Below are 26,062 nucleotides of genomic sequence, written 5' to 3'. Positions count from 1 at the left end.
TTCAACGTGTCTTGTTTATATTTTAACGTTTAGACGACTTCAAAAGATGTTTTCAGCACAACAACAACAACAAGATCTTAAGATTTTAAATGATAAATCATTCAATGGTTTGTACTGTGCTAAATTAAAAAAACGAAAAGCATCAGACCGGCCGCCGCTACGTTGCAGCAAGAGTTTTTTGGTTTCACTGAAGATCAGGAAAAGTTTTGTGGGACCAGACGGTTCGTCCGGTGGCGCCGGCAAAACGCCACCGTCTGAAGCTCAGAAAAGAAAGAAAAGTGATGTCTGTTGGTGAAGCCAAAAATCCACGTTTCTTTCATCGAGTCGCCTCATTATTCCTCCGGAGGTCCAATTAGCCGGCGGTGGCCGGACATGAAGCAAATGTTTGGTTGAGCGCTAAGCCAAGCTAACGGCCGCCGCCGCCACGCTGGGCAGGAAAAACTGTAAAAATACACCTTCAGATTCGACATGAAGAGACACGCCTGCGTGCAATTCAAAGCGGAAGTTTTTCTTATTATCTTATCTGGCTAAAACTTTAGTTCCAACAGTGGCACACGGACGTAACACTTTCCAAAAGCACACAAACCTGGACGGACATGCTAAAGGCAACACAGCGGCTCTTATTTTAGCCAGTGACGGAATTCACTTCTGTAGTTTTCAGCACAGATGGCGGAAGACTAAACAATGAGACTTTCATATGGTTTATGCAATGGGACAAGTTAAGGTTCCCTCCGGTGCTTGTAGGCTAGCAGGAAACGCTAAGAATTGAAGGCCTGAATTAAAAAAAAAAAAAACACGCAAAGAGGCGCTAACGAAAACAGCACTGATAAGGATTTTGTTGAGAGTCCTTTAGTCCTGTATTGGCTAGCTAGCTTGGTGTTGCGCAAGCTGCTACTAGCCTGATGAAAAGCCTTGATGTGGAAGAGAAAATTTGAAATAACAGCAGATTAAACTTGTGTGACTTCTTTCTCATTTCTGTTAGACTTTACTATTATTTTTTAACTAAACGGATGCATGCCAGGCCACTCAGGGTACTTGACCAAAGAAGTCTCTAGCCAGCTAACATTGGTTACGTCAATCTGTTGCTCAATAATATTGTACAAGATTACAGCCAAGTGTTTAAAAAAAAAAGACTCAATTTAAACCCACCTTTTCATTCCATCTCTCCCAACATTAGCCAAACTCCGACTGCCCCTAGTGGCCTGAAGAACTTCTGTTTTGTTTGGAGTATTTGCAACGCTTTTCTCTTGCTGTTGTGTTTTATGGGGCGCCGTTTATTTCGTACTTGCAGTGGAGAAAACGTTCGGGACTGTCCTCAACATCACCACGGTTTTTCGTTTTGTTTTTTGATAACGCGCAACTCCACAGGTGAGAAGAGGAAAAAGGAAACGGCTTAATGTGAAATATAACAACACGACTCTAAGGCGTCGGTTGGTAACCAGCAGCATAGAAAACGATCAACGAGTTCTGAAAGCTTTTCAGTTTAAAAGAAGAAAAGAAAATAACTGATAATCGAGTGTTTATTCTTAAAATAAAGTTTTTCAGCAAAGCCTTTGTTTGTTGTTCCTTTTTTTTTTTTTTTTTTAAATAAAAATTCATACATTACTGGGTTAGGTTTAATATTTTGATTTTCCTTTGTTTCACCTTTTGGGTGCCATTTATGAAGGTTTAACCCGGAACCCACGTGACGTTATTAGTTCGTCCCCGCCTTGTCTTGACAACGTCTTGTTGGAAATAAAGTTAGCTTAAAAAATACAACAACATACATATCGCTATATTTGACTTGAATGACGTCATCGCAGTAGAAGAACTCACCTGTCACTCCTCCTCCCTCCGCGGTGATCAACCTGGGATCACGACGAGTTCCTCCGACTTCTTCAGGAAACCCCTTCAGATGCGTTGATGACGACAGGAAATCATGAGGTCGTTTTTAACTCACGATTAAAATAAAAATAAAATGTATTCGTTATTTAAGGATCCACCGTGTGTTTTCTACTGAAACGCATAGCTGCCAAACTAGAAAAAAAAGTGCTCTGTATAAAGTGATACTAAGCAATATTTTACACTATCAGTATTGCAGCAATGAGTTTCGGTAGTTTTTTTTTTCACTGTTAACTTGGCGTTTTAATACCTTCTCATCTTCTTGTTTTCGGACCATGACATAATGACGTACTGACATCCAGTTTAACTAAAAGACTTGATACCTCAGCGACCCATAAACACTGTTGGTCGCTGAGGTGACTCACCCTGTCACCCTGTTATTTGAGTGACAGGGTGAGTCACGCGGTCAACACCTGCACCTCCGATGCTTCACAATCCTGCAGAATTTATTTATCTTCATGTTTTTGTCATTTTCGGACTTTGGAACGCGCCGACTCACACCAGGCAAAACAAAACAAAACGGCACACCACCACCACCCTCTTGTGGCGATAGCAGCAAAGCGCAGCGATGTAATGTTCGCCTTTTTCCGGTCACATGACCGATCCCGAGTCATTCGTATTCAACAACTTCCTAGAGCCCTGGTTTAAGTTTAACGATTTTTTTTTTAACTTCATCTTTAATTTAACTAAAGTTAAATGAAACTTATTTTGTCCTGTACTGTTTCACGAGAAGTTCTTCACTTTGCTGTGAAGTGACGCAGCGGCCATGTCGACCAATCAAACAGGAGCCACTTCGTGATTCAATAACATATTTTAATTTCTCAGTGTTTTTTTTTTTTTTTTGTATAAAAGCCCACCGGCCGACCGCGACCCGGTTTCCTCCCGTTGGCTAATATATGTGTTTAAATCCCAGAGCTAAAAGTACCAAATCTATTTACACACAACGTCCACACAGGAAGTCTACACACGCTACAAACAAACAAAACAGCTGGGCGCTCTCGCTAATGCAAGTCCGACTGAAACATCGGTGGAAGAAAAAAACAAAACAAAACAAACAAACAAAAAAAAACACCTCACCAGCACCAGGAGGGGGCAGAGCCCCCTCCACACACCTGGCATGAATCCACTTCCTCACTGTAAACATGAAACAAGTGGAAAAAAAAGAAACAAACTCCAAGTGGGATTTTTGGTTTTCAATGTGAGTGACGACGACGTCATCAGGCCTTTCAGACGGTCCAAGAGCTTCATATAGACTTTATATAAATATGTACAAACCGAGAAAAACAAGTTCAGCAAAAACATGAAGGTAAAAAAAAACAAAAGACAGACACACACAGATTAATGCCGATGACAATGTGACAACTTAATAACTTACAAAACAGTAAAAAAAAAAAAAAAAAAAAAAAAAAAAAAAAAAAAAAAAGAGATAAAAATGTTTTACAGTAAGTTTGTTTCTCTCCGTAGAGATAAATAGCACCAGCACCGGCGGTGGCGGCGAGAGGGAGGAGGAGGAAGATAAGGAGAAGAAGGGGCGGGGCTCACTTAGTGTCAGGTTTGTCTGGTGGCAAAGGTCAGAGGTCAAACTCTGACACATTCAACAGCCTCCTCCCACAGCAAACCGACCGACCGACCGACCGACCGACCGACCCGTCCCCCGTCGTTGCATAGCTCGTTGACAAAACAAGGGGGCGGAGCTCCAGTTAGCAGGAAGTGGTAAACACCAAAACAGAAGGCTGGAGGGGAGAAATGCATGATGGGAGTTGGCCGGTCCACCGGAGCAGCAGCAGCAGCAGCAGGATCCCCTCCTGGTCTGGGTCTAGGAGGCCATGGCCTGGGAGGGGGGGAGAGGTGGACACCTGTCAGTCAAACCCCGCAGGCTCCGCCCACTTATCCAGCATTCATTCATTCATCCAGTCAGCTGCGGGACGCTACGATGACATCACAACCACGGCGCCCTATCAAAATAGACCACAGAGGAAGAAGAAGAAACATCAGGGCTATGGTGCCCCCGGTGGTCACAGTGCGAAGCGGTTGCCATGTCCAAAACTGTAAACCCACATTCACACCATCAGTTGGTCTCACCAGCTGCGTCTGCTGCCGGAGCAGCGGCCGGGGGAGGGTCTCTCTGCGGACCTGGGCGGCGGCCTCGGCCCTCCGGCTCTGCGAGCGGCTGGCGGCCACCGGGGAGGCTCCGCCCCTTTGTGGTGACACGTCGTCGGCCGCCGTCTGAGGTTCAGAATCTGTGGGAAGGAGAGGGGCGGCGGGCAGAGTCAGCTCACGGGAAGGAGAGGAAGAAAACCTCAAGGTTGGTTCAGCTGACTCACCGGAGGAGGAGCTCCTCCTGCAGGGGGCGCCGTTCTCCACGCCGCTCACTCTGTCGTCCACGGTGCTGCGGCGGGCCGGCGCCGGCCGTCCCTTCCCGCTCCTCGGCAACGCGGCGCCGCTGCAACAGACAGACAACGTTGAGGGCCGGCTCTCCAGGCCTAGTGGGGGCGCTGTGCGGGAAAGCAAGAGACTCACTGGGCGCCGGCCAGCACGCCACCGTTGCCAGAGGAGGACGAGGACGAGATGCTGGACTCGGAGGCACAGCGGCGGCGAGGCTCAGGGGGACGCTGAGACCCTGCTCCCCCCTCCAGGCCGTTGGTCAGTCCTGCAGGGAGACAGGGGGGAGCCGTCAGGCCTGGGTTACTACTGACTCCGCCCCCTCAAATCACCACGCCTCCTCTTGGAAACCGCTCAGGGGTGAAGAATTTCACATTGAAAAACATCAATCTGATGCATTTTGATCAAGCAGAAATACAAGACAGTATGATTGCATCATAGAGTGTCTATCTGTGCATGGTCACACGCACACGCACACACGCGCGCGCGCACACACACACACACACACACACACACACACACTATGAAATTATATGTATTTATATGACAAAACAGGCCCTTCATTAATATTCATGTGCTCTTGCGTTATAGAATTAATGTTGAGATTGAACTCAAGGCCCCGCCCCCAACATTGGATTTAGCTGATTGACATCACTCACCCATTTGCTTTAAAAAACAAAACAAAAAACAACTTTGGCCAAAATCGAATGAGTTTTTTTTTCCGCGGCCCGTCATCGCTACCTGTGTCGAGGCGCTTGACTGGCGACTCCTCCCCCTCGCCCTCCTTGCCGCCGGCGCTGCTCCTCCGCCTCTTCCTGGGCAGCAGCAGTGTCTCCAGGCGAGGGATGACCACCGACAGGAAGGTCTTGGCGCCCAGTGGCGGCGACGCCCCGTCGGGGCTCCGGGGGGCCTTCTGCGGGCTGGCACTTTTGGATTTGCGGAAGAGGTTGTTGGTTCGACGGCTGCAGGTGGTGGCGGCGGCTGCAGGCGCGGCACCAGCAGCGGCGGCGTCTTCTTCGGGGTGGAGCTCTCCGTTGACGAGCGGCGCGGTGGGGGCGTGTCCGTCGTCGGGAGGGGCGGCGGGCACTGAGGTAGAGACGTCGGCGTGGAGCTCGGCGGGAGAGTGGGCGGGGCTGGGCGCGAGGGGGGGCGGGGGCGGCGACGGTGTCGGCGCCTCCTCCGGCTGGGACGGCGACGGCGGCGGCTCCGGCGTGGCGGGGGACAGCGGGGGCTCGGGTGACGGGAGGGGCTTCCTGAGGCCCACCTGGCTGCGGACCTCCAGGATGGTCTTCTTCAGCAGCTTCAGCCTCCTGCTGCGGGACGGGCTGTGCTTCATGGCGGCACTCAGGTCCAGCTTCTCCAGAAGCTCCGTCAGCTGCTCCTCCGGCGGCGTCCGCTCTCGGTAGGCGGGGCTCAGCAGGCGGTCCACTGGGGTGGGGGGACACACACGGTGCCGTTAGGACAGGGGTGTCAAACTCACAGTGGGACCAAAATTTAATCCTTGGACAAAATCTTCCTCCACATATTACATTGAACCTTCTCATATGGAGAAGGACTACGGAATCCAATGAAGAAGGACTACGGAAGCGAAGCTTAACACTATACAATAAATGACTTCATATTGCACGCCTGCAAAATCAAATTTGATTTAAAACAAAACAAAAAAAACCTCATCAAAATAAATAAAATGTCAATAAAAAATTGTGTGGCTATTTTTTATTTGCAGCCTTTCGATTTAAATTTCAACAGTAGCCTTTTCCCAAGGGCTAATAAGAGATTGGAAACAACAATAAACCAATTAAGTCATAACAATATCTTTCAATGAATGTCTTGTCCTGATTGAGGCGCCAAAATACCAGCAGAGCATTCTGGGATTTGTAGTACTAGCGGTACATGTGCTGTATAATATTGGCGGGCCAACTCTAGTCGTGATTTTGTGTTGGCCTTCCGGGCCAGATACAGTTATAATGCGGGCCACATTTGGCCCACGGGCCAGAGTCGGACACCTGGGCCGCAAGGAGGTCGAAGGAGGAGACGCTACAGGGACGCTGGTCACGTGACTTACCGTCTTCCCAGCAGAAGGAGGCGGGCGGCGGCGGCGGCGCGTCGGCCAGGTGCACCCCGCCGGGCAGGTCGAAGCCGATCCGGGCGGCCTCGCGGCGGGCCCGCCGCAGCACGGCACCGCCGTGGTCCTGCATGCGCTGCGCCGCCTTGTAGAAGAAGGTGTCCCTGGCGTTGTAGTGCATGCAGTTGGAGATGACCAGGTCGAAGTCGGCCTCCAGGTCGTCCAGGCTGCGGTAGGCGTGGCCGTCGATGCGCTTCCTCATGGTGGAGAAGTCCATGGGATGTTTGATGTGGTCCAGGTAGTCGGGGACCTGCAGGGCGCGACGGAGAGACGGTCAGGGCTCGGGGGCCAGGCGCCGACCCAGGTTGAGAATCTAAAATCTTTTTCCAACCATTGTTGATCATTGAGAGCTCATTAACGTCATCATTAACTTCACATAGATCTGCATCATTAACAATGATACATAACTCAAGCCTAACGGAGAAAATGGGAGTAGCAACATGACAAGCATGAGTGACTACCACAGCACCACCTAGTGGTGAGAACATGGTGCGCAGGGACAACAGCTGCACTTTAGTGTCAAACTGTCACATGACACGTCCTTCTAAAGACCAGCCAGGTCACGTGACCGGTAGGACACAAATACGCGTGGTCACGTTACGCATGTGACGGTGCAATGAGGTCACGTGACGGTGTCGGTGCCAGGCCCACCTCCTTGCTGCTGACTGGCTGGGCGAAGATGTTGTACTTGTCCTTCTCCTGTAGCTGAGCCAGGACGGCTCGGAGGAGGATGTTGAAGGGGGTCAGCTGGAGCTCCAACGCCGACTGCTGCTGCTTCATCTGACCAGGGAGCACACACACACACACAAACACACACACTCAGTTTCTCTCTCACTCTCACACACAGTCACACCATCTCACTCTCTCTCACGCACTCCAGGAGGACCACTCTACCTCCTCTCTCTTCAGCTTCTCCCGCTTCCTGATGAGCTCCAGCAGGAGGCGCGCTCGCTCCAGGTCGTGGCGGAGGCGGTGCCACTCCTTCAGCTGCTCCTTCAGAGCCTGGCTGGTCTCCACCCGCTGCTGCTGCTGCAGACAGACAGACAGACAGACAGACAGGCAGACAGACAGTCAGACAGACGGACGGGCGGGGGTCAGTGCCGGGTCTGGGACGCCGCCCTCCCGGCAGGAAGTGGCTCTGCTCTGCTCACCGCCTGATTGGCCCTGGGGGTCGGGGGGCTGGCCTGCAGCCGCCGGATGAGCGGCAGGTTGTTCCTGGAGCGTCTCTTCTGCACCCAGTAGCTGAGGACCCGCTCCACGAAGGGCCTCTTCCTCTGGACGGCCACCAGGTTCAGGATGGTCTCCAGGCTGGGGTGGGGGGGGGACAGGAGAGCTGGAGAAACACTCTGGAGGGCTGCGATCGGGTGGGTGGGGTGCAGGGGGGGCGGAGCCTACCTGGAGGCGGTGATGCTGGGCCCGGGGTCGCTGGGGCTCTCGGGTTCCGGCGGCTCCGCCTCGGGCTCGGCCCTCTTGCTCTTCTTCCTGTGCCAGCCCTTGGCCCGGGCCTTGCCCCTCTTCTCCGCCCTCTTGTGGCCGTTCTTGGGATGCGGCTCCTCGTAGATGTTGAGCGGGCGGCGGTCGCAGCCAGCAGGCGTGTGGCTGCAGCAGTAGGCCGTCTTCTTGACGGAGAAGGTGGCGGCGCCCGACTCCTTGACGGGCTCCATCCTCATGTAGAGGCCGGCCTTCTGGGCGCAGCTGACGTGGAAGGCGGCGTAGCAGTTGAGGCGGTCGCACTGGATGCAGGCGCCCGCCCCCTTCTCCTTGCACAGGTAGCAGGTGAGGCGCCAGCGGGCCGGCGGGATGTTGCGCACGCCGTCGATGGGCTCGATGAAGACCGTGTCGGAGAAGCCCACCTCGGGCACCCAGAGGGCGCACGCCACGTGGCCCCAGCGCCCGTCGTCCGTCCTCTTCAGCGCGCCGCCCCGGTTGGGGCAGAAGACGCACTCGGCTGGCAGCGAGGGGCACTGCAGGCAGTGGCGGCACAGCCACTGGCCTTCGGGCACGTAAGGCACGCCGTAGCACTCCTGGTGCACGGCGATGTTGCACGCGTCGCAGAAGAGGATGACGTTGCTGTCGGCACCGTCGCCGTCGGCGCACACGCAGCACACGGCATCCTCGTCCACCGGGGGCCGCGTGTCGCCCTGGCCCCGCGTGGCGGCGTGCGACTCCTTCTCGAAGCGGTCCATGAGGAACTCGAAGAGGTTGTGCGACACCTGGCTGACGCCCTCGCTCCGCCGCTTGTCGTTGACCAGCTCCAGCCATGCGTAGTCCTCCTCGTCCATGTCGTACTCCACCTCCTCGTCAAGCTCCTCTGCCGTCCTCTCTGTGTACTTGTAGTACGCCGCCGGCCTCCTGGGCACCACGGGCAGGTTGTACTCCACCGTCCTGACCTTGGGCTCCAGCAGGCCGGTGCCAGTGCCACCAACGCTGCCGCCGCCGCCAACACCACTGCCGCCACCGTGCGGGCCGACGGCGCCCTGAGATGCGACGAGCGCTGCGTTCTTCTTCTGCCGGTTGTTCTTGAGACGCACCGAGCGCACCAGGACCTGCTGAGGCTTCTCGTGGTTCTCCTTGTTGCTGTTGCACTCCAGGATCTCCTGCGCCGTGGGGTCGTCGTCGGCGATCACGTCCAGCTTGTCGTAGATGCTGATGCGATGCACGCGGCCGTCCACCTCCAGCTCCACCATCCGCTGCGCCTGCGCGTACGTCAGCGTCTCGCGGTTGGGCGACGGCTTGATGGGGGACGAGTCCCTCTTGAGCGCCGCCGGCCGCTGCTGTCGACTCTTCTTCTTCATCCTGAAGCCAATTGGACCCTGAGAGTCACAACAAAGAGGCGTGAGATGGGACGGTGGCGTTGTTGCGATGTTGACTTGAACTGATCTGAAGTGGCAAAGCCACAGCAACGCTCTCAAAACCCTGCCGCTGCCTGCAGGAGCACTGAAACTTCCTTAAACTGAAGGTCCTTGACAAGCCTCATCAGGCCCGAGTCTCATGGTCAGAATCTCAGCGCCAGGGTTTCAGGGTCAGCATCTGCATGTCAAGAGTCTGGACCAGGATCTCAGGGTCTGGGTCTTAGGATCTGCACCACAACACCAGTCAACAAACTCCAGAGCGAATACTCAGGAATCAGCTCTAGCCGACCAGCTACTGAAGCTAACTGGCTAACAGCTGCCCTTGCTCAACTGAAGCACGCCTGGAAATTAAGCATCCTAGCAATAACATATCACTGACGAAAAAACTCAGAATTCCAGCTGGACCGGCCGTGGTTTCCTGCTGCGCCCTCTCTCGGCGTCCAACCGGGAGCTTTAAACTTCCTTTTAAACGTCGCCATGTTTTCTCCATAGTGACATTCCAACCCTGCTGCTGCTGCTGCTGTGACCGACCGTGTTGACGGCTGAAAACAAGCTGCTGTGTTTGGGTTCTCCTCGGTCTAGTGCTCAGATTCTGACCGACCGTAGCGACAGACAAGACACAGCACCTCTTTTCAACCCGCACGGTGATCAGAGATCAGCGGCAGGCAGCACAGTTCCAAGCCGAACCAGGAGCTGCTGCCTTCGGTCTCACAGCTTCAGCAGAAATCGCCCAGTTCCTGGGCTTAGCGGGGTGCGCTAGTCGGTGCTAATGCAGGCTGAGCTACACCGAAAACTACAACCGTTTGGTTAGAAAATCGCGACGACGTCCCGAAAGCATAAAAAGGCCTCGAAGGTTTCCTGGAATTCCATAGAATGCACCGAGGTCACCGGATCAGGTGTTGGTCTCCATTCTCGCAGGTTTAAAGGCGTTAGGACACTTCGTCCACAAACCGAGCTAACGTTAGCCCACTAGCACTAGAGCGAGCGCTCCGGCTAGCACGGGGGGAGGAAACATGGCGATCAACACAACAAGAAACCTCCCCGAGTTCAAGGAGTGTTTTTTTTCTCGGATAGGTCGGGGCTGTTCTCCGGATCGGAAAGGTCCAGACTGCAGCGGTAGGGGGGTCGGTTCGAACCGGAGGACCCGGCTGAGGCGCAAACTTACCGCGGCGTTCTTCACCGAATCAACTTAGAAAAACAGCAGCAATGGCGGCGCGGCCTGCGGAGCAAAGCGACCCTTAAATCCACATCCAGTCCGCCCGGCCACCGGCGGCCACCGGCGGCTCGCACTCAACCGAGTTAACCGTGGAGGGAGGCGGCAGGTCTCCAGGGCGGCGGGCCGGTGCCGGAGCTCCGCTGATCCGGCTGGGAAAGGGCGATGGTCGACGACGACGCCGTTGAGACGCGGTTGGAAGCAGCCGAGCTCAGCAGCAGCTGCGAGAGCTCCTTCCCCCAACAACAATGCGGTTGGGAGAGAGGCGCTGCGTCGTGACGTCACCACGTCACCCAACGGCAACCAGGAAGCAGCTCCGATCTGGTCTGTGTGGTGTGTGGAGGTCTGGGCCCGACCAGCTCAAACCCTGTCCTCCCATCTGTCTCCCTGCAGTGTGTGCATGCGTGCGTGCGTGTGTGTGTGTGTGTGTGTGTGTGTAGGGGGGAGGGGTTTCAAAGCTGGATGGGGGCGGGGTTTATGCCTGCCAGGCACGCGGACACACGGAGATCCAGGGCAGGGACTCGGACCCGTGACCTTCCTGCTGGGTCTCTTTGTCACACACTGGGTCAGATTTCAGAGACTTCAGCTCAGCGTTCTGGGTGAAGCTAAAGTCTACTGTATCCACACAGTCCAAGGCGTTTTAGAAACACACATACATACACACAAACAAAAAACAAGCTTACAGGTAAATGTTGGCGGCAGGTACAGAATTTGTTACATTAGATAACATTAGTATAAAAACTAATCGCGGTGAAAGTGTCAGTCAGCTAAACTCTTTATTTTCAAGAGGTCCAGATCCAACAGGTGGAAAAAAACTTTTCTGGGACAACAGAAGCTGAAGGGAGCAGCCTTAAACACTAGGTGGCAGCACAACGATGGGTTGCGCCCAAGAAAAATACAATCAATACTATTATTTTTTTTACTTAAAAAAAGACCTTTATTGGTAAAATATGACCTGATAAGTGTCAGACATAAACCTTAAAAGAGAGATAGTCAAGCCGACCAGGTGCTCCTGGCCAGTGTCTCCGCCCACTCCGGCTCTATCTGGTCTCCGGTGACTCCGCCTCCTCCCTGGACAGCAGGTTGTTTTTGCGGAGGTGGCAGGCCTGCTCGTAGGGGGGCCGTATTGGCGGCTGTGTGGGCGGAGTGTACTCGTACTGCTTCCCGGCCTCCAGCTGAGGAGGAGAACAAGGGAAAAAAATCATCAGTGATACTGAAGGTTTTGAAGGTAAACAAAGTTAAGATGAAAAACACAACAACAATGTTATTTTTTAATTACTGTTTCTATTATCAACTATTACTTTGTTATTATTTTCAATTATTTTGACTGTAAATGTTCTCTGCAGCGCCACCTGCAGGGGGTACGTTCTGTCGGAGTCGAAGGCACTCAGGTCTCCACACGCCAGGAATGGAACGATGACCCGGTTCGGCCCCTCCAGCTGGTTAAAGTCCACATCTGGGAGGAACGACCACCAGAACCAGGAATCAGAACCAGGATTCAGAACCAGGATTCAGAACCGGCCTGGTCTCAGCAGCCGGTGGAGGACTAACGTTACCGTAGCAGTGATCCAGCAGGGGGTTGGACATGGTTGGGACGTAGCCTGGCGGTGGTGAGTAGTTCTGACACACCACAAAGGCTTCTGCACACACACACACACACACACAGACTTTTTAAAGTGCCGGAGGAAATGATTTCAGATAATTGCACAGCGACCTCCCGTTCGATGTGTTAATCATGGAGGTGATGGTTGCCGTAGCAACACTCATTCTCTCTTACACACAAACACAGATGATGGTTGCTGTAACGACACACTCTCTCTCTCTTACACACACACACACACACACAGAGGACTGACCGATGCTGGAGTTGCGGCTGCTGCGTGGTTTGGCGCAGGTGACTCCAGAGAAGAAGATCTTCAGCTGAGAATACAGCAGAGTGACGTCTTTACCTCGGAAGATCTGACACACACAGACACAACGCAAAAATTAAAACCCAGTGACTCAAATTTCAGCGACCACACCTCAACATCCCAACTCTTCATCTTTTCAGTGAGCCACAAGTCAGGTGTGACTCACCTTGGCCACAAAGGTTCCTCCAGGCTTCAGGACGTGAGTCGTGATGTTCAGAGCCTGAGAGAGAAGCAGCCGTCAGTAGGACGACCCTCACACACGCACGCACACACACACACACACACACGCACGCACGCACATGCACGCACGCACGCACGCACTGCGTACTCACAGCCAATAGTAGCTGAGCCTGAATGTACTCGTCCACGTCGTGCAGCCCGGTGACTGTTGAGGCAGGAAACAGGAAGTGACATTGCTGCAAACAGACCGAGCGCTAACAGGAGGTGATGTCTCACCGTCCGGAGCGCCGTCACAAACCACCAGGTCGGCCGGCTGTCCTTGGAAGTGGCGGATGATCTCCTCAGCGGTGGACACCTGGCGGGAAGAAGACCAGGGCAGAGTCACATGACGTGTCACATAACACGTGTCTTTCAGGAGGGCAAACGTGTCAGCCGGCCACCTTGGTGATGTCTCCCTGGATCTGAGTGACGCCCGGCAGAGGAGCCATGGCCTGCAGGTCCACTGCCACGATCTTCACCTCCTCGCCCGGCTCAGCCCCTTTCTCCTCATCGCTCCGCCCCCTCGGATCACAACAAAAGCAAACAGACGTGAAGCGAAGCACGTGGTCGACAGGTGTGACGTCATCAGGTTTAGCTGTGCAGGTGAACACGTGTTCGTGACAACGAAGGAGTAGGTGCAGCATGATGATGAGGAACAGGAGGAGAAGGTGGAGGAGGAGCAGCTCACCTGAGTTTGCGACTGAGCACCTGACTCCAGCTGCCGGGAGCAGCGCACAGGTCCACCGCTCTGCTCACTCCTGGTACAGTGGCAGAGAGGAAAAACTCATTAAACAGGCACGGCAGAGAGAGAGAGGGAGCCAATAGGAGGCCATGGGTGGGGGGCGTGGCTGAGCAGCTGCGGTCACCTGCGAACAGGTTGAACTCCTGGTCGAGCTGTAGTAGCTTGAAAGCGCTGCGGGCCCTCCAGCCCTCCTCCTTGGCCAGCCGATAGTAGATGTCCCGCTTGTCTTTGGAGGAGCGGCCCATCCTGACTGCTGGGCGCGCGCGCGCGCACACACACACGCACACGCGCACACACACACACACACGCACACACACACACACACACGCACACACACACACACACACACACACACAATTGTCTCAACAATTTTTAAACTTTGGTTGTTCAGTTTTATTATCGACTTTTTATAGCGTTATGAATGTTTTATAACTTCTTCTTAATCATGACTGTTGTTGTTGTTGTTGTTGTTGTTGTTGTTGTTTCATGCAGGTTCAGCTGTTCATTTCACAAACCACTTAGACACATCATTGCAACTAAAGACTCGATCTAACGGAACCGGAAGTGGCCTGTATTCTGTGGACTTTCTGGAGCCTTCGACTCCGATACTACCGATACTATACTATTAACACTTTACGAAACATTTATCTGCACATTTATCCGCACATTTTGTTTCAATCCAGCGAGACGTACCGTGCCGTGTGTGCCGTTCCGGTGTTTTCGTGTTAAGGACCCCTCCTCTTCCGGGAGGTGTTCACAGCGCGCCTGAACGAACGTGTCCAAACGAGATTTCAGCTACATCGTGTGTCTAAATTTTCTGACGTTATTCAGTTTTGTTGTGTAGCTGCAGAAACATTCAATATCGCTTTCATGTGTACATTTATTTTTACAATTAAAATCCAAATTTGAGCCCTTACAATATAATACTAGACTTATTATGATTAAGATTATGATTAATATTGTTATAGATTAAAAAATAATGCTCCTGGGTTTCAATTCCATTTTTGCACAATGCACATCAGTTAAATTACTGACAACTAAATTCTCTGCGTGGGTGAATTTTCTTCCTCGTTTTAAAGTTTAAAGGTCCTCTTTAGTTTGAGGTAGGACGGAACATTTCAAGTAGCTATCGGATCTCATCATCATATCATCTGATTATTTTAGAAGCGAAAGTAAGAGTAGAATGAGGTTCTAATGTGAATCATTAGTGGTGAGGAACCAGAGCACAGATGTTAGAAATTTGCCACCAGGTGGAGCCCTTCGATAAAAACTAGCTGAGCGGTCAATGACCAGGAGACAGAAACTCTGTAAATAGCGACATTTATTTCAGAATACAGTTTAGTGCGGTCCTGCGACCAATCACAGGATCTCTGTCAGGATGGGATGCAGCGTTGATTCTGGTTGGTCGGAGCTGGACAGTGGCCACGCCCACACCACTCAGAGAAGCACAGCAGAAGCCAAACCACGAGCTGCTTGCAAATGCCAGCTTGATTATTATTATTTGCTTATTTTTACTTTAAATTATTCTTCCTTAGGAGGAATTTTCAGTCACATTGCATAAAGGGGCAGTTCATGAACTGATGGACGGACGGAAAGTCAAAGCTGTGGTGATGACATGCGTTAGTCTGAGAAGCACGATTCCCCGCCCCCCCGAAAAACAAGTCTTGTTGGAATAAAGAAATTAAAAATAAAAATAAAAAAACAGTCATGAATGTCTGGATGGAACTTCAGCTGCACAGTTCCAGACGTGAAGAAATGCTCACCAGGCAAAAATGCACTGAAAAAATAAAAAGAACCATTATGGAAATTGTGCAAATAACTGGCTTTTTTATTTCTCTCTTTAAAAAAAAGAAAAATGAAGCGAGGGAGTGAGACGCTGCTTTTTGGTCAAAGGATTCATGAGATTAAAAACACAACTAAACTACAACACATCAGGGAACTCAGAGGTACCAAAAGAAACCGGGATTGACGCCTAGAGAAGGTCCTGCAGGTCTGCCTCCCTGCCCACACCTGAGGCCAGATACTGAGACCAGGTTCTGGGACCATGTCCCGGGGCTAGGTCCTGAGACTGGTCTGGTTCCAGAGCCTGAGACCAGAACCTGAGATCAGGTCCTGGGACCAGGCTGCTTCTCCTGCAGGGTCTCTGCACGGTGAAGTCTAGCGTTACAGGTGAACGGACGAGGTATTGCACAGGCTAATCAGACCAGGAGGAGGAAGAAGGCCAAACATAAATAAAGAGCCAGTTCATACAATATTTACAACAGAAGTTCAGACGCTGGAAGATTTTAGTGTCAGAGTTCAGTCTGGAGGACAGACGGTCTAGTCGTCCCACTCGTCGTCGTCTTCAAAGTCCTCCTCGTCCTCATCGTCCTCGTCTTCATCTGGAAAAACAGCACATCTGTTAAAAAGCTGAACTTTAACAAGTTAAAAATTCTAAAAACAGGAAGTGAACCATCACCACAAAAAAAACTCCCAGAAAACATCCAGAACCAGGTCGAACAAATTGAGGTTATTCCGAGGTTAGTCTAACTGACGTTGATCTGAGGTTGAACTAACTGAAGTTGAACTGAAGTTGGTCTGAGGTTGAACTGACTTCAGATATTTAAGTTTCCACTGATTGTCACATCACTGAGGATGCGAAATCCGTCCTCCGCATTTGACTCATCCCCTGAAGGAAAGGTGGGCAGCAGCGGTGCCGCCTCTGGGAATCATTGAGCGATCTAACCCCCACAAGTCAAACCCCAAATAGTGAGTGGCAAACAAGGAGGCACTGGGTACCATTTCTTCGGTATGACCCGGCCCGGGATCAAACCCACAAGTCTAACTCCTCCTGCTGTGACTTGCTGTCTTTCTATCAGATATTTTCTGATTTCTGCTCTTCAGCATTTGAAGACTCTCCAGCTGGATACTGAGATGTTGGCGGTGGTCACCTGAGGAATGGATGGCTTTGCTCCTCTTCTGCATCACCTCCATCAGAGCGCCGACGATGCCGGCGGTCGGAGCAGGTGTTGGCGGTCCGGACTCTGGATGGTCCGACACCTGGAGACACACAGCAGGTGTTGAGACCAGCCGATCCTGGTGGAGACGTCCTCAACACAAAAACAACAACATAAAACAACTACAAGTCTTACAGTCTTGAGCTGGATCCCCTGTCGGATCTGGTCCAGCAGCGCGTCCCGGCCCACCCCCACCCCTGAGGCAGGCGCCCTGTGGTTCTGCTCCACCTTCTTCAGCTGGGCTCCTCCTCTGATCTGCTCCAACAGTGCCGACTTCCCACCAGGGCTCGGTGAATGAGGAGAGTCTCCGCCTCCACCTCCACCATCCAGCTCAGGAGGGGGCGGGGGCGGCGGCGGGGGAGGAGGGGGAGGAGTCGGAGCAGGGGTGGAGGACTGAGGAGCTGATGGGGGAGGAGGTGGAGGGGCCGGGGCTTGGGTGACAGTAACGGTCGAGTGAAGGGAGGAGGGAGGGGGAGGGGGAGGCTGGTGGTGGTGGTGGGGGGGCGGAGGGGGAGGCGGCTGGTGGCCCCTGGTTGGAGGTGGTGGAGGGGGAGGCGGAGCTCCGAGAGTCCCAGGTCTGGAGGGCGGCGGCGGAGGAGGAGCTGAGGAGGGGGCCCTGGACGGAGGAGGGGGAGGGGGAGGAGGGGCTCCTCTCCCACCCCTGGACGGCGGTGGGGGAGGGGGTGGAGCAGAGCAGTGGAGGGGAGGAGGGGGAGGAGGAGGAGCTCCGCCACGGCAAGGAGGTGGTGGAGGTGCTGCAGGGAGAACAACCATCATCATCATCATCACAACCATCGCAATCACATCATCATCATCATCATCATCATCACCATCGCAATCACATCATCATCATCATCACCCATCACCATCAACATTACACATCATCGTCGTCATCATCATCATCATCACCACCAGGTGTAAAAGGTCATTTTGAATCAAATCCTGACCAACAGGTTCAGGGTGACTGCTACCAGAGGAGACTCCCCCTGGTGGTGATGGAGGTGAATGACATAGCTGGATGTCTCCAGTCAAACCAACGCTACCTCTACTTGCAGGTAGGTGGTGATGCTGCGAACTGGTATCAATGACATGATTAATCAGAGTTAATCAATTCATCCGACTCGGAGTCAGCACCTGCACCTCAGAGGTCGCGTTAACCGAATATTTTTCGTCATTGATCGTTATTATTATTTTTTTTTATAGTGACAGAAAAATCTGAAGGCCGTCATTTTGACAGGTTGCAATTCACCCCCCTGACCACTTGGTGGCAGTGAGCATATTGTAACATCACCTTCCGACACGCGGGAGGCACGGAAACGTCAAGACATTTCTTTGCGCGTCTCAGCACTCTCTCTCAGTTCCGCACTCTCACACACACACACACACACACACAAACCTGACCTCAGCCAATCACACGCCTTCACTGCACAAAGTTCCCCAACACCATCAACATCAAATAAACCAAGAGCAGAACACAACACGAGAGAACACAGTCCAACCGACTGTTACAATATGAATTGGCTATTGTCTCTTGCGGCGTTCTCACCCTGCCTCCTCAGCTCGTTCTTCACAGCCTCCACTCCTCCCTTCTTCTCAATGAAGTCGTAGATGACCTTGGACGTCTCGCGGTCCTTCAGCTGGGCCTCTGAGATGCCGCACATGTCGAAGAGGTTCTTCAGCTCCGGGTCCAGGTTGTTCAGCTGCAGCAGAAGGAGACAAAGTCCTTCTTCATGAGAAAATCAACACTGCAAAAATCAAGTCGCGTCAAGTTCTCCCAAGGGACGAGACTTTTGACTTTGAATGATGTGGATGTTTCCTGAGATGTTCCCATCAAGCACAGCTGCGCAATTAATAGTTGTTACTTAATTTACTTATATGGCAACAACAGGAAATGAAAAAAAACAACGAGTGCATAATTAAAACAATGAAGGTCAAACACTAAGATAAACACAAAACAGCTTCATAACGAACAGTTTTAGATGTCTTATGATAACAACAACAATAAAAACAATAATTCAATAATTTATTCTATTTGTTATTATTCCATCTAGTGTTTTTTGTGCAGCTCTGATGACTGAATTCTGAATCATGTCGAGCGGCGGCAACAGAAAAAGGGACGTTTGTGTCAACAACACAACTCACTATTGTCCTCTGTGTGTGTGTGTGTGAGTGTGTGTGTGTGTGTGTCCTCACATCAAAGCCAGTGTTTGGATCCCAGCCCACGTGACCGATGTGCCTGCAGGGGGCAGAAGAAACACAGTGAGAACGCTGGCCAATGGGAGTGCTGGGAGGGTCGGGGAGAGGGTGGGACTCACTGGAAGTTGCTGGGCGTGCCGATGTCGGCCTTGGTCAGCTTCTTCTTCTTGCCCTGCTTGGTCTTCTTGTCCCGGCGGCCCAGGACGTTGTTGAGGTGGTACGGCGGCGGGTTGGGGGAGCTGTGGAGCCGAAGAACGTTGTTGATCTCCGGGTTCTTGATGTCCACCGTGGCCATGTGGAGGGCTGGGCCTGCGCACACACACACACACACACACACACACACACACACACACACAGAGTCAGCCCACTAGCACTCCAGACGATCCAGTCACCACGAGGACGCTCACTGAACTGCGGTGAAGCTCCACTGCAGCAGCGCTGGCTGATGTGATTGGTGGAGGCCGGCCTTAAGACACCACAGAAGAAGACTCGAGCTCAGCGTGGGGGTGGGAGCGCAAGAGGCATGCTTGCGGTCAGACTCTGCCCACCCACCAGGAAGTCCACAGCTGTAAGCAGCTAGCTGGTTCCACTGGTGGAGGTGGACCAGTGGGATGGGCAGACAGGAGGTTCGTCCAATCATCTTCCAGCGACCAAAAGTCCTCAACTGTGAATGTTACTGTGACACACGTTTAGACGACCAGCCACTTCTCCACTTCCTCCTAATCTCCCCATCCCTAATCCACTAATCTCAGTCCAAATCCTCGGGGAGGGGGTCCCCCACTCAACCCCACCCACCTCACTCCCACCGCGCCTCCCCCACTCAGCTCCACTCTGACCTGCCGGATGGATCCTCAGCAAACAAGCGCTGGATTGGCTGCATTCAGACAGCAACTGGCTGCAGTTTCCTGCCACAGTACCGCCGGTTGGCCACTAGAGGGCAGGCGGAGTTCAGTACAAGCCTGACCAGCCGAGTTTCTGCAGGTGGATTGGAGGCACGGCCCACCATCGTGACGACGGTGTCGTCGTCCAGAAGGAGCAGATGGAATTCCTGCCGAGCAGGCGGCCGGCGATCAGCACCGCGGTCACATGACTGGGTGGAGGGGGAAGAGCGGGTGGAGTCAGACTGTCCCGCCTCCCTCTTTCCATCCCTCCTTCCTTCTCTGAACCTCAACAGAAAACCACAACAACCGCCGCAAACACCTGAATCAGCTTCAGTCAGAAACCATCGTCATCTACCGGAGGTTGGACATGGGGTGCGGGGCTCATGAGCTGCACTGCAGCCAGCCACCAGAGGGAGCTGGGGGACACCGGCTGGCCTGATGGAGAGTCTCAATTCTGGAGGTGGAGCCAGAGCATCACTGCGGCTTTTGACCAATAATAATAATAATAATAATAATAATAATAATAATAATAATACTGATAATAAAAATTCTGGACTCAGAAGATCAAACCTACCGTTGCTGCCGTCACTTCTCTTGTCTGCAAAAGACAAAACAGGACAAGGACACGGTGAGTGGGAGGAGCTACAGGTAATCCAGGAAGTAGAGGAGCTTCATAGAGAAGAGCCAGGAGGAGGAGGAGAAGAAGAACTTTCTGGCCAAACCAGAAGGAAGCCAGTTCAGGAATTCTCCCAGCGAGGAGAAGAAGATGAATAAGAAGAAGGAGAAGAAGAAAGCTGGTCTGAATTGAAGCTGTGACAGGAAGTCCAGAGAGGAGCAGAAGAACCAGACAGAGAGGAAAATCGAGGAGCCAGGAGAGCAGATCTAATGTCCTCAGCCTCCAAAGATCAGCTTCCCACTCCAATTTATCTCAAAGTCCTTCCACAAGTCCAAGAAACCAACACCTGGCCTGGAGGTGTGGCTACTGACCCAGGGAGACGTGTCATGCCTTTTGTGACATCACATAGGGCTGAGTTCCGGGACGGAGTACTAGAGGAGGGTCTTGATTTGACCCACGTTGTGTGCTGCCAACTGGACTCAGATCCAAGAACAGAGTGGGACCAGTCGGGAGTGGAGCAAGAGATGAGGAGGATGAGTAAAAAATGAGGAAGGTGCGTTGGAGGAGGAACCTTCTCACCTGTTTTGCGCTGCCGTCGGTTGAGCAGGTCGCTGATGGCGGCCCTGAACCTCCTGGCCTCCTCCTCACTGGCGAAGTTGAGGCCGACCTGGCAGGTCTGAGGAGGAGTAGGATGAGAAGGAGGACATAGAGGGGTGAATCACCTGCTGATGACATCTTCATCGACCACGAGATGGACGAGCTGAACACTTACGTCTCCGGCAAAGGAGATAAAGTAGGACCTGGAGCTGCTGATGGAGAAGTTATGGTAGAGCTCCTGCTGGAACATGGTCCTGCCCTCCTGCAGAAGACCCAGAGCCACAGCATGAGGAGAGGGGGCGGGGTCAGCGTGGAGAAGAGTGGCGGCGGCAGTGGCGGCTCACCTTGATGTCGAAGACCCGGATGAAGTAGGACCTCTGGGGGTTGTCCTTGACCAGGCAGGCCACCCCACAGCACCTCTTCACCCAGCTGGAGCTCCGGTCAGCTCCATACACCTGGACCACAGCCGAGCACAGTGTCTGGGGGCAGAGGTCATGGGGGTGAGGTCATGGTGAGGTGAGGACACGCTACAACATCACGCAGCATCACTTAATTCATCTTTTCCAACTCTGCAAACCTTCGGTATGTTCTGTCACGTGAGTCTTTGGGTCTCATAATTCTATTGGAATCAATTCAAAATCTGATTAAATTCTTGAGATCATAATCCAATTCAATTCTTGAGGTCACGATTCAATTCAGGTCTTGAGGTAACAATTCGATTAGATTAGATTCTCATTCTTACGGTCACAATTTGATTCAACTCTTCGGTCACAATTCAATTCAATTCAATTCAATTCAATTCAATTCAATTCAATTTGTGTCTTGGGGTCACAATTCAAGTCAATTCGATTCTAATTCCCAAGGTCACGATTCAATTCAATTCGATTTCGATTCTTGATTTTGTCAACAAAAAAAAAATTGTGTTGATTCAAACAATTCTTAACTCGAAAATTGATACAGGTCACAGTGTGTTAACAATAATGAGGCAAATGATGTCATCAAAACGGTTTGTGTGATTTTTAAATGTGAAAGCTACTGATCAGTTGATTCCAACATTACAAACACACAAAGCTAAGACAAAGACAAAAGGTTCACCATTGATTCATCATGGACATGGACAAGAATTACTGTTGTTACATCAATAAAACTGCACAATACAGACCCTGAGGCCAGCTGCCCTCTCCTCCCAGAAAGTTAAGAAGTTTTTACATGAATCAACTTTTACCCGACCGGTGGTGGGGTCCAAAGGCAGCTGACTGGCAACTCAATATTGTTGATGCTTGTTGGACCTGTGATGACGCAGCAGTGAACTGAGACATCTAGGCGAAGTCAGTGAACACTTCAACTGACCGACCAACCAATCAGCTGTGACCGGACTGGAGGTGGTCCAAACTGAGAAGGTAGTCCTGCAGAAGCTCCAGGTCCAACACACACAGCCACCGTGACTCACGTCTAGACTGACAACAATGTTTCTTCTCATTCTGGTTGTGGTCACATGACGGGCAGGACGTGAGGTCATGTGACCTGTCGGGTCACTTCATTGTTTGTCCGCAACACAAAACGCTCTTTTGTTGAATGCCGCTCGCTGGACACTGCGGCCGCACCTCACCATCCCAGAAGTTTCAGTGTGACCAGCAGATGGCGCTGGGGAAGATACAGGAAGTAGTCCGCTGGATCGCTATTTCCTGTTTCCTGATTACCAGGTAGGAGCAGAAACAGGAAACACTTTCAGCCTAGAAATCGCAGCTCGGTGTAGCAAAGCCAGAGTTCAAAGATCGACAGCTTGGTAAACCGAAGTCAACGAACCAGCAGACAACACACAAGTTCAAGGCAGCAGCAACCGTCCAATCAGAGCGGCCCATCACCCATTAGCCCCGCCTCCTGTGGGTCTACCTGGCCTAATTCAGGTCCGGTCGAAACACTGAGCTGCTGCTGTCCAACAGTCAGCGAGCCAGACCTGATTGGGGCCCCCTGGAGGCCGGAGGTCATCTGCTGGAGATAATCCAGCAGCAGCAGCAGCTCCAGGGCTTCTCCTCAAAGCCGGATTAGATAATTAGCAGCGCAGCAGCAGGAGGCCGACGGCCCTCATGGTGTTGTTTTCTTCACAGCAGGTCCAACCTGAGGGGGCTCAACCTCCTTCACCTGTGATTGGCTCACTAGCCAATCAGGTGTCTTCCTTCAGAAGCACGAGGAAGCAGGAGCAGCAGGAACAGGAACAGGAGCAGCAGCTCCAGGCTCTGATGAAGCTGCCACCACCACAGCCACCACCACCACAGCCTGGACACATGTCTGAAGCTCATTGCCAGTAAAGGGTGAACGTGCAGGTGTGACTAGAGTGCCACTTGCAGCTCAGCTGAGGTCTCGCATCAAACAGTACTGCAGTCAGGGAAATGGAGCCTGTGGCAGCCTTGGCTGAGCTCCAAGAACTTCCCACAGGAAGCAGCCTGGTCTGCTCTGGTCTGGTCTGGTCTGGTCTGGTCCAGCATGTCTGCGGCCTGGTCTGAGTGAAGAGGAACCAGGCACATGTGCTTCATCCAAAGTGTCTCCATCAATACCATGCAGACTTTCCAGACTTGGCTGTGAAACCAGCCTGGACCACAGGGAGGCTTCCGTCCACCGCCAAGTCCAGAGGAACTGATGGACCCGACAGAACTGGCCGGCCAGGAACCAAGAGTCTGGCCTCGGTCCAACAGGAGACTCAGAGACTTGGGGTGAAAAAATTTGAAGGTTTGGAGGAGGAAGTTGTGATCTGCTGCATCGCCACAGTGTGAATAAACAGAGCAGTTTAATCTCCCCATAGTGGCTGGCTGCAGTACAGCTACATCAGTTCCGCCCCCTCCATATTAACAGATGGCAAAACATTTTGAGGTGTTTTTTCAAGTTCTGGATTCGACCGATTTCCTTTTTCTCATGACAGCTCAGACACCTGCTGGTTCAGAGGTAAGAGGACAAGGACGGCCAGCACCACCACAACCACAACCACCACCATGTGGCAGTGTTAGCAATACAGCTTAGTAGCCTAGCACAATTATTCACCCACAAACAGCATGGCTAGTGTTAGCAACGATGTTTAGCCAACACCAAACAACTTCACCCATCTGCGGGTCCACGTCCTCCTCCAGGTCCAGCTCAGCCTCCTCCACCTCAAACTTCACCCCCTCCTCCTCTACCTCCAGCTCCATCTACCAGAAGAAGACTCTGCATTTAAATAAATAAATAAATAAACAAACTGAAACGGCTCTGCACCTGCGTCACAGATGGCACCTTCAGATCAAAGCTCCAGTGATCAGTAGGTCACTGGACCAGATCCTTTTTACAGGAGTGACAGTGAGTCGGATGCACCTGTGCTGAGGTGCAGCTAAGGTGAAGGTGAGGTGAGGAGGTTCTGAGGTGAAGTGATGTTGAGGTGAGGAGGTTCTGAGGTGATGTTGAGGTGATGTTGAGGTGGTGCAGAGGTGATGCTGAGGTGATGCTGAGATGGTGCTAGGGTGGAGGTGAGGTGAGGAGATTCTGAGGGGAGGTCGGACTCCACCTGCAGAAGCTCAACCAACTTACGGCGCATTTCCTGCCCAGGTAGCCGAACAGACAGTCGTTTTCCTGTGGGGTCAGCAGAATGGAGCCCACGTTGACGGACCTCCGGGGAGGCGGCTGGTTGTTGTTCATGTTCGGGTCCTGGTGTCGCGGTGAAGCCCCAAACGACGCGGTTTCACCCGATCAGCGGGAATGCAGGCGGGCTTCGGCCGCCAGGGCCTGCACCCGGATCATCTCGGCCAGTCTCCCGGTTAGAGGGCGCAGGGCGGCGGGCGTCTTCCCGGACCGACTGGCTCCGGCCCGCTGGGTGGGGGAAGAACCGACGGTCCTCCGGGTGCTGCTGGGTGGGGGTCTGGTTTGGTCTGGTCTGGTCCCGGAGCTGGAAGCAGAGCACGACCGCAACTCTAAAGGAAACTCCGGCAGGAGGAGGAAGGAGAAGAAGAAGGAGGAGGAGGAGGAGGAGGAGGAGGAGGAGGACAGGGAGCCGCAGCGGAGAGCAGCAGAGCAATATGGCAGCGGGCCGGAAGAGACCACCGGGAGCGGGGGAGAACCGGGGAGGACCGCACCGAGCCCAGGCTGTCACCGCAGTGTGGCTGCAGCAGGACCGCAACCACCGCAGGGAGATCCGGACCTCGAGTCCAGAACCACCGAGTCAGAAACCACCGCAGCTCCAGCGGCGTGTATTTCTGCCACAGGGCGGCTAAACGGCGACGCAACTGGGAAAATAAAAATGGTTCAGTCCGACATGGGAGCTTGGGGGGAGAAGAGGGGAGGGGTAGGAAAACGGGAGGGGGGCTTGTTGTGATGTCCCGTTTCAAAATAGATTTCAAAATAAAGCAAAGCGGAAACAATAAAATAAAATAAAAAATAACAAAACATCGTTAAAATTGGTGTGTGTGTGTGTGTGTGTGTGTGTGTGTGTGTGTGTGTGTGTGTGTGTGTGTGTGTGTGTGTGTACTCTTGTACGAAATGTGTGATTTTGATCTTTTTGTATTTGTATTGATGCTAAATTATGTTTATGTGTATAAATGCCTCTCTATTACAACGTTTACGATTTTTTTTTTACGACTGTTCAACTGTGTTTATTATTATTATTATTATTATTATTATTATTATTATTATTATTATTATTATTTTACGGCTGAGCTGGCGGGAGAGAAGAAGCTGCGAACCAAAAGGCAACATGTACCAGGACAATCAATGTTCTTTCAAATAACACTTAATATTTAACTTTATCAAATCATTTTTCACACTTGAGTGTTTTTCTCCTCACCCGCTGCTTTGGCTCTACTTGGTTCTCCTCTGGAAGTAAAAAAACGTGTGTTGTTGAACTTATGTCATCATCGCAGGACGTTCTAGAAGACATGCACCTGTTCATACAGCAGGGGTCAGTATATGTCCACTGAAGTGTTTGAGATTTTCGGAGCTGCTGTTTTCAATCAAAACTGTTTAGCTCAGAGTTCGAAGTGAAAAGTTAGTTGGCAGAATATCACCTGCTGGTGCTGTTGCGGTCAACTAGATTGGAGAGAAAGCCACTGAAATCTGCTGGAAAAATAATAAAATTCAATCTTGGTTTTTGCAGCCATGGACTGGAGTGATGTGTTCAGGAGGGTTTGACTTCCTGTTTTATTGGTTCCTTCAGTCACACGCTCACATCTCCTCTCCAGATTCATCTTATGCAGCTGTAGAAGCTCTTGCCATCAACTACTGAAGCAGAGAAAATGTTGGAGAAGAGAACATTACTTTGACAGTGTGAACATTATTTGGTGTCCACAACCTGAAGCTAAAAGCATCCAAACTCTTTCAGGTGATTAGATGAAGCTGCTGCTGCACCTGTGTGATTGTCTGACTGTTTGCTATAACTGTCCCTCAGTGAATCTTCTCAGGTCTGATGCTGCTGCTCTTCTCCCTCCCTCGGTCT

At 52.0% G+C, this 26,062-nt stretch overlaps 3 protein-coding genes across 8 annotated transcripts; all 3 read right to left on the bottom strand.

The window, feature by feature from the left end:
* Window positions 1-2,673: 2,673 nt before the first annotated feature.
* LOC142890063 (bromodomain-containing protein 1-like) lies at window positions 2,674-10,854 on the bottom strand. Of its 5 annotated transcripts, none has more exons than XM_076028828.1 (11): window positions 10,406-10,854; window positions 7,784-9,201; window positions 7,540-7,696; window positions 7,283-7,411; window positions 7,040-7,168; window positions 6,329-6,638; window positions 5,005-5,691; window positions 4,402-4,531; window positions 4,206-4,324; window positions 3,940-4,121; window positions 2,674-3,836 (listed from the first exon to the last, which is right to left on the bottom strand). In XM_076028828.1, the coding sequence occupies exons 2-11, from the start codon at window positions 9,181-9,183 to the stop codon at window positions 3,810-3,812; spliced, it is 3,270 nt and encodes a 1,089-aa protein (XP_075884943.1). In that variant the 5' UTR covers window positions 9,184-9,201; window positions 10,406-10,854; the 3' UTR covers window positions 2,674-3,809. The 5 variants fall into 5 exon arrangements, with proteins under 5 accessions (XP_075884943.1, XP_075884942.1, XP_075884944.1 ...); XM_076028827.1 differs by having other exon boundaries at window positions 7,283-7,414; window positions 10,406-10,853; XM_076028829.1 differs by having other exon boundaries at window positions 3,964-4,121; window positions 7,283-7,414; window positions 10,406-10,852.
* Window positions 10,855-11,363: 509 nt separating this feature from the next.
* Window positions 11,364-14,119, bottom strand: ftsj1 (FtsJ RNA 2'-O-methyltransferase 1). Of its 2 annotated transcripts, none has more exons than XM_076028825.1 (11): window positions 14,018-14,119; window positions 13,449-13,574; window positions 13,271-13,340; window positions 12,984-13,104; window positions 12,820-12,898; window positions 12,696-12,748; window positions 12,530-12,583; window positions 12,310-12,412; window positions 12,010-12,093; window positions 11,806-11,909; window positions 11,364-11,628 (listed from the first exon to the last, which is right to left on the bottom strand). In XM_076028825.1, the coding sequence occupies exons 2-11, from the start codon at window positions 13,567-13,569 to the stop codon at window positions 11,494-11,496; spliced, it is 924 nt and encodes a 307-aa protein (XP_075884940.1). In that variant the 5' UTR covers window positions 13,570-13,574; window positions 14,018-14,119; the 3' UTR covers window positions 11,364-11,493. The 2 variants fall into 2 exon arrangements, with proteins under 2 accessions (XP_075884940.1, XP_075884941.1); XM_076028826.1 differs by having other exon boundaries at window positions 13,449-13,577; window positions 14,018-14,072.
* A 508-nt stretch (window positions 14,120-14,627) lies between these two features.
* LOC142890061 (actin nucleation-promoting factor WASL-like) lies at window positions 14,628-24,874 on the bottom strand. Its single transcript, XM_076028824.1, has 10 exons — window positions 24,166-24,874; window positions 20,955-21,089; window positions 20,786-20,872; window positions 20,593-20,689; window positions 18,636-18,825; window positions 18,514-18,556; window positions 17,867-18,020; window positions 16,456-17,075; window positions 16,255-16,363; window positions 14,628-15,705 (listed from the first exon to the last, which is right to left on the bottom strand). The coding sequence occupies exons 1-10, from the start codon at window positions 24,271-24,273 to the stop codon at window positions 15,644-15,646; spliced, it is 1,605 nt and encodes a 534-aa protein (XP_075884939.1). The 5' UTR covers window positions 24,274-24,874; the 3' UTR covers window positions 14,628-15,643.
* Window positions 24,875-26,062: the final 1,188 nt, after the last annotated feature.

Source organism: Nelusetta ayraudi, unplaced genomic scaffold, assembly GCF_046127955.1.
Source record: "Nelusetta ayraudi isolate G7.1 ecotype Tasmania unplaced genomic scaffold, CSIRO-AGI_Nayr_v1 ptg000026l, whole genome shotgun sequence".
NCBI classification, from domain to species: Eukaryota; Metazoa; Chordata; class Actinopteri; order Tetraodontiformes; family Monacanthidae; genus Nelusetta; species Nelusetta ayraudi.
This window is presented reverse-complemented; position numbering and strand designations above follow the sequence as displayed.

What these genes read in the sequence shown, in the direction of transcription:
- LOC142890063 (XM_076028827.1), bottom strand. Translation starts at nt 9,183, where the DNA reads ATGAAGAAGAAGAGTCGACAGCAGCGGCCGGCGGCGCTCAAGAGGGAC. An exon ending in CCCCCAGGGCCAATCAGGCG is followed by an intron (nt 7,415 to 7,539) that starts GTGAGCAGAGCA and finishes TGTCTGCAGCAG; the next exon opens with CAGCAGCGGGTGGAGACCAG. An exon ending in AGTCAAGCGCCTCGACACAG is followed by an intron (nt 4,532 to 5,004) that starts GTAGCGATGACG and finishes GTCTCCCTGCAG; the next exon opens with GACTGACCAACGGCCTGGAG.
- ftsj1 (XM_076028825.1), bottom strand. Translation starts at nt 13,569, where the DNA reads ATGGGCCGCTCCTCCAAAGACAAGCGGGACATCTACTATCGGCTGGCC. An exon ending in TTGTGACGGCGCTCCGGACG is followed by an intron (nt 12,749 to 12,819) that starts GTGAGACATCAC and finishes CTGCCTCAACAG; the next exon opens with TCACCGGGCTGCACGACGTG. An exon ending in CAGCCGCAACTCCAGCATCG is followed by an intron (nt 12,094 to 12,309) that starts GTCAGTCCTCTG and finishes GTGTGTGTGCAG; the next exon opens with AAGCCTTTGTGGTGTGTCAG.
- LOC142890061 (XM_076028824.1), bottom strand. Translation starts at nt 24,273, where the DNA reads ATGAACAACAACCAGCCGCCTCCCCGGAGGTCCGTCAACGTGGGCTCC. An exon ending in TCCGGGTCTTCGACATCAAG is followed by an intron (nt 20,873 to 20,954) that starts GTGAGCCGCCAC and finishes GGTCTTCTGCAG; the next exon opens with GAGGGCAGGACCATGTTCCA. An exon ending in CAAAGCCATCCATTCCTCAG is followed by an intron (nt 15,706 to 16,254) that starts GTGACCACCGCC and finishes CTGTTTTTCCAG; the next exon opens with ATGAAGACGAGGACGATGAG.